Source organism: Diadema antillarum, unplaced genomic scaffold, assembly GCF_040938485.1.
Source record: "Diadema antillarum isolate AM-2024a unplaced genomic scaffold, OU_Dant_1.0 seq00001901_RagTag, whole genome shotgun sequence".
In the NCBI taxonomy this organism is placed as follows: Eukaryota; Metazoa; Echinodermata; class Echinoidea; order Diadematoida; family Diadematidae; genus Diadema; species Diadema antillarum.
This window is the reverse complement of record NW_027272567.1, coordinates 81,971-89,091: the sequence shown is the minus strand read 5'-3', so window position 1 is coordinate 89,091 and position 7,121 is coordinate 81,971. Positions and strand designations below refer to the sequence as shown.

Below are 7,121 nucleotides of genomic sequence, written 5' to 3'. Positions count from 1 at the left end.
GTGTAGGTGAAAGAGGCGCCTGCAGGTGACGTGTAGGTGAATAGGCGCCTGTAGGTGACGTGTAGGTGAATAGGCGCCTGCAGGTAATGTGTAGGTGAAGAGACTCAAGGCGAGCCTCATGGGAATACGTCTAATGCAACGTAGAGGTGAAGACACCTTTACGTACCACGTAGGTGACTAGGCTTTACGGCGACTTGTAGTTAACGCAATAGATTGCACATGTCGGTGACGGCGCCTTTAGGCGTCGTGTAAATGAGAGTGAATAACGAAATTTGAGTAAGATGGGAAAATCTTGCAAACGATATGAACTAATACAATCAAAATCCCTCAATATGCCTGACAGATCCCACCGCTGCCACCAAATGTAACACAACCGGGACCGTTGTGATCGAGGTCGGGACTCTCCTGTCTTGGCATACTTGAAGAACTCAACTCTCTCTCATACATCACCGCATTCGTACGTAAAAGATATCTCAAATAAACACACCGGTGATTGTCGCGGTAATTGAATTGTATATGTCACAAGCACTTTACTTGCCTTTATTTTCGGAGAGGGGCGAATAACACATCGGAAAGTATCTCGCGGGGTGGCCCTCGGCCCTTCGCAATCTCACCAACTGCTTGTATACGGACGACCCAAACACTGTCCTTACCCGGCCGTGGCTAGAACGCAACTGCCATTTGTCAGTTGCCGTACAGACTCTTATTCATACCGCGTGCTGTAAACGCACGCCCCGTCCGTACCTATATCCTCTAAGAGAATGTGCGTACACGCACTATCATGACACCACTTTGTTACAGTATTTATCGATGTTTTTACCACTTGGTGTTTCTTTTGCTAATAGAGAAATAGACACCATGGCAACGTTTCATCAGATCATCAGCCAGAATCTGGAGTGCCCTATCTGTCTGACTCTTTTCAACCAACCTAAATCACTGACATATTCTCACACTTTCTGCAAAGACTGTCTTCAACTAATATCTCAAATTTAGTCCGACAAGGAAACTTTAACATGCCCAATATGCAGGAAAGGAACGTCCCTGCCCAGTGGAGATGTGGATAAGTTACAAACCAACATACCCTTGAGTTCCCTCGTGGACGAAGTGAAAGTCGCGAGTCCAACATGCACAGTTTGTGAGATGGACAATAAGTCGCCAGCTGTGTCCTACTGTCAGGACTGCGGGAAATATATGTGTGATTCATGTGAGAAAGGTCACTCTTTCTGGAAACCGTTCTCCACCCACTCAGTGGTACCCATGAGCGAAGTGCAGCTCTCGGGAAAAATTCAGGTTAACAGGCAACGGAAATGTAAGAAACATCCTAATGATGACGAGGAGTGTTTCTGTACTGGATGTCGCGAGTACGTTTGCTGTAAGTGTGGGATGTTGAGACACTCAAAAGCAGGACATGATATCGAAGAGGCAGCTATCCATGAGGAGAAATTGATAGAAAATATCAAAGAGTTGAAAAGGGGAGTGAAATCAAATAAAACGACCATTGAAAATTACATCGAGTTCATAGGGACACAACGCAATGAAATAACAAGTATGTTTAGACAGCTCAATGATGACGTCGACAAGACGTATGAAGAATACATGAAGGTATTGTCAGCCAGTAGAAAAGAGCTGAAAAGTTATGTGAAGCAAATATTTAAAATATTCGAACATGAATTACAATTCATGGAGGAGGAAAGTCGGCGAACAATCAGTCACATGACCGCTATGGAAGAGCTGGTAACAAACGGCATGAAGGTGCCACTGGAGAAAGACGCCTTGTTTGCGCACGACACGCTGTGCGAAAACTTGAAGAGCTTTCTGGGACGAGATGATCCTGATGACCGATCACCGAGAGGTGTGACAGAAAAAGCTCAGAAGATTTCTTTCCGTAGATACGAGAAGGTCAATGAACTTTGTCTTGGAGAGTTCGAAGGTTACACGTGGCATGTCCGTGAAGGTGACGTCTCATCTCACTGGGACGTCAAAGCAGTCGTAACGTTCCCTATCATAAGTAGTATGACCTGTATCGCTCGTGCACCAGGTGGTAAGATGGCGGTGGGATTGTCTAAAGGAGGAATCCATCTCTACTACTCAGATGGCAAGTTACAGCAGACCGTGCTGAAGGATGTCAGTGTTTCTGGAATTGGATTCCTGTCTGATGGTCGAAGTGTTGTACGTGGTAAGGGGCACAATAATGTGTCCCTCTACACTCCACAGTGGGAGAAGCTTCGCGTCATGTTCGAGACGATGAGTGCCCTTGAAGGAGGGTCTGATGGTCTCACTGTGGATGTAGATGATAATATTTACGTGGGTTATTGGGTACAAAGAAAGATCCAGGTATTTACCCCACAGGGTGGTAAGGCTGTCAGGAGCGTGATGTTTGATGGATTTATGCCTCAGCAAATATTCTCCTTTCACAACACAGGGAAACTGATACTGACAGACGGATCAGCTGTCGTCTGCCTTGATGGTAAGGGGAAGAAGGAGAATGTCTTGAAGAAAGAGGGTATTTCTCCCTTCCCAGCTGTTTGTCGAGATGATTCGGTCATTGTAGCCTGGGTGAAGCACGAGGAGGGTCTCGTTAGTATCGATCGATAAACGAGTGATTTGGAGCACACGCAAAATCTTGTCACTAATTTCAAAATACAACGTTCACCGTGGTGTACATACTTTCTACAAGAGTTTGAGAGTTGTGAGATAGCTTTAGGCACTTTAAGTAGGCTCTACATATTTAATGCGATTTTACATGAACAGTCATAGCCGATATTTGTTTGCCAGTGGCATGTAAAAAAGAACAACGAACGAACAAACAAACAAATACACAAAAATATTTAGTGTGATATTCTAAGTGAATAAAACATAGTACAATTTTCAATGACGTTTACGCGAGGGTCCTGTTATGAAATCAGCAACAAGAGACAATTGCATCTCGTTCTCAGCTGAGTAGGAGTAAGTTCACCTTCCAAGCATTCTTGCAGACTATGACATAGGCTATATACAATGTGTGTATAATGATCGTTAAGAAAATGGGGGTGGGGAGCTTTGAGGGTTCCTTGATGTTCATTTGTATATTCATTTGTATTTTCTTTTAGAAAGTTTGAGCGTGTACTTTCAAAACATGAGATCAAATCTGAGAATATGCTACCAATTCGTTTCCAGACCCACGGGGCCTCCCCTGAATCTTTTATAAACTTGGGGTACATTTACTAACGTGTTCATACAGAGTATCTCTGGATTTGGATATATACTCTCTTTTTTCGATTCTCTAATTTTGGGCATCTGGTGTCCCTTTGGGGTCCCCATTGGTTGAAGGTTCTGAAGAAAAAGAATTGTGAAGACTCCTTTACTTCGGAGCTATCTATCCCCATGAGCCATCCCCCTATCCCAGTACCTACAGTGAGATCGGGGGATGGCTTGGCAGTGAATGTGCCCCTCTGAGCCCCCGAGTGTGGAATGGTGTCCATTTGAATGAATATGATATATTCTTATAAATATATACACTAGCAATAATGGCTACGATGTTTTGGTCCTTCCCCATCGCTAGATCTGCGATAAATATATTTTGATAAATAAGCTTTAAACTACAGTTACCAATGTACTTACTTGTAGCTCTGTTTGAGAAAAGATTTGTGAAGATTCCTATATTTGGGAGTTTTGTCGCTCAGTTCTCTCCAGCGTAGTCCTACAATATTACGAATGGGTGTCCAAGCTTACTTTAATGTTTGTGTGTCTACAAACATAGGTAACACCCATCTTCTTCATTTACAATGAAAATTAATTTCAAGTAGTTGTGATACATGGATAGTGTGTTTCGTCGTTATTTTCGGTTTCCACATAAGTATTCAGGTCGTGGTACTTCGCTGTTTTCTATTTCAATATAATATATTCTATACACATAACAATGCATGTAGTGATGCGTTATATCATGAAGTGAAATTGTATTTACGGCGGTAACAGATATTTTCATGCTTGAATGAATGAAAAACAATTGTTTTATTGCATTGACATACTGTTGCTTAGGGTCCAGAGCATTCTCCACTTATATTCCAATCATGTAATTTTGACATTACTGAGAAGCAGCGTAATACACTTTGGACCCCCCCCCCCAAAAAAAAAAAAAAAAAAAAAAAAAAATGTGATGACATACAGAAACATATGCTTTAAAGATCGATTTCAGTTCAAGGGGCGGGGAGACAAAACTGAAACCGGAAAAAAAATAATGATGACAGACCTTATTCTTCCTTTTTACTGCTCAACACGTTATCAAAATACAAATTCAAGTTTAATAGACTTAGTGTAACGGCATTCATGAACCCAGAAATTGACATCCCAGAGGAATGAAATATGAAAGTGAAAAGTAAAACAGTAGTATGCTTCAGCATTGAGATACTAATTCATAATGTATTCGTACACTTGTCCATGTGTGTGGAAACACGTAGCCCGGTGATCGGCCAGGGAACAGAGGTTATAATAATTCTCCATTTTAAAACACAGATGCTGTTGTTATGAGTAGGGGGATATGAAATGTAGTTTATTACTCTATACAAAATAAGATTTAAAAGAAACACTGCATGGGTGAACATGACGGTCTTCCAGATTTTGGAGAAAAGTTGTCAAACAGGATATCACCGCCCCCCCCCCCCCAAAAAAAAAAAACCAACAACAACAACAACAACAACAACAACAATTGAAGGGTTTGTTCGCAAGAACCGATAAGTCCATATTTGCCAAATGGAGATATTTGCGATTAAAGGTCACGACAAATAAAGAGAATAATAAGAAGATTGCTGTTTCTTTTGACCATAACTTCAAATATGTGCCTTTATATGTAGTGACCAATATATCATTTAAAAGGTATTATTTTGTACTTTATGACAGAGACCGTACGTCAAAATCTTCAAAAATGCCCTTATCGGTTTTCGCAAACACTCTTCAATTCGTAATTCACCTTTCATTATCATTTTCATTTCTCCCAACCTTTATCAACCTCTCTCTCTCTCTTTCTCTCTCTCTCTCTTTCTCTCTCTCTCTCTTTCTCTCTCTCTCTCTCTGTGTCTCTTGTCATTTTCTGTTTTATTCACATTTTAATTTCATAGCGTTCTTCACTTTCTGATGTATGAAATAGGCTATTATCTCTTCTGTAGATTTGGAGTGAAACAGTGCCGTGTATCAAACCAATGACGTCAAATAGTGACACGAAGGAGTTTTGAACTGCCCCATCTCTGGTATATTTTGAAATAGTGTAAGCGAGAAGCTGTATATGAAACTATTAGGAGTATATTGAAGTTACCTAGATCATTGATACTGGTTATTGTAGATATTTGTTTGATTAAGGTCATTATTATTCATCACATAATGTGATGGGCTTGGTAAAACTGTAAAACCATCTTTTCAAATGCAATTGCGAAATTGTCATAGCGAAAGAAAAATATTGCTATTGTAATGATGTCACTTACTTCAAACTTATTAATGAATATATTTGCGAATATTTAGGAGATGTTATCAAACTACATGTATATAATAACGACACTCTCACTCTGGGCGCACTCGTCTTTCATCATCCGTTACCTTTACACAACCACACACGAAAAAACTAGCCGGAGATGCAGCTTTGTCTTCTTGTGCCTCTAGGCTGTGGAATAAGCTCCCTCCTCTTCTCAAATCTTCACCCACACTTGATCATTTCAAGCAAAACTTGAAGACGTATTTATTTTGATGTCCCTCTATGTGCACTGGACTTATACTGTCGCTGCCTGGTATTTTGTATATATTTTATCTCCTATGGCGACCAGGGAGGACATGTCATAGCGCTTTGCATCCCGTGGAAAAAGCGCCCTATAAATGTCTATTATTATTATTATTATTACTATTATTATTATTATTATTATTACACAAAATATGGAATCACTTTGTCATGTACAGTAAGTTATGTATTTCTTACATTATGCATTTCTTACATTATCTTATTTGTAGAAACTTTGCTCGGCTGATCGAGCTGGAACACTTCAATTCCCTCTTCTAATCCCGATGTTCAGCACCTCAATTCCCTCTTCTGATCCCGATGTTCAGCGTGTTGGCTTTTCTTTTCATATCCTTTTTCTTTCTCTCCTTTCTTTCCATTATTCTTTTGTGTTTTATTACTGTCATGGTATACCGTACTGTAAAGTCATGTAATGTCGTTGTGTTTCTACTGTCTTGTTCTGTCCTGTCTTGTTCTGTCCTGTCTTGTTCTCTCCTGTCTTTGTAAAAAAAAAAACTGACACAAAAAGTTTAATGTATTCACAAGAATCCTTTCAGTGGTTCACAATTTACAAGCATGCTTTCAGTGGACCTCTCAGTTCTTTCTTTCTTCTTTTTTTCTCTCCAAACATAACTTTGTATTTTGCCGGTATGCATGTATAATGTCGTATTTGTTTACCATTATCTACCATGTAAAGTCGAATACATGCCTATGTTATATCTCCTGATTAATTTCGTGTTATGTTTGACGAAAAAGAAAGAAGGAATGAAATAAATGAAATGAAATGAAATGAAAAGTTCCGTAGTGGTGGCTTTAAAACGTGCTCACTCTGTTCATCCATATTCATAAAGTGCAATCCTCTATATAACACACTTTACGTATGATAAGTAGGGAAAGACATTAGCGGCATCCCGGTGCGGGAAACTATTGTCTAACCACCAGAATGAAAGCCCAATTGGGTAACAAAAGTTGAAAATGGATTGTCATGCCTATTTGCTTTTATTTCGGGCCAATAGGGCCTGCATATCTCTTTCGGGTCACTGAAATTTCAAGTTTGAAGATTCTAGGGCCTAATGACTCGAACGTATCACCAAAGAAACAAATTTTGTGTTGAGTCCGGCTGTATGTAATTAAGACAAACGAGAACTTCTGTTTAGGCCCTACCCTGTTATTCGATTAATAATTAATAATACAATTATGGATATTCACAGTACATTTGCATTCTTGTGTATTGTCTGTTTGTGCGTTACCGACTCTGTTTAATGTTCCTTTATAATCAATTCTACTCATTGTAACATTTAGAAATCTGATTATTCATCCACCCCATTACATATTATCATTACTTGCGGTCTTTTTTTTAATTTGAACTCGCCTTTTCTCTCTC

General features: G+C 39.7%; 1 protein-coding gene across 1 annotated transcript in view; it reads left to right on the top strand.

Annotated features, from left to right (window-relative positions):
* Positions 1-1,722: 1,722 nt before the first annotated feature.
* LOC139713063 (mucosa-associated lymphoid tissue lymphoma translocation protein 1-like) overlaps positions 1,723-7,121 on the top strand; it is a 42,807-nt gene continuing 37,408 nt past the window's right edge. The window contains exon 1 of the mRNA XM_071624825.1: positions 1,723-2,577. Within this exon, the coding sequence (XP_071480926.1) occupies positions 1,723-2,577 (855 nt within the window). The remainder of the gene's footprint in view (positions 2,578-7,121) is intronic.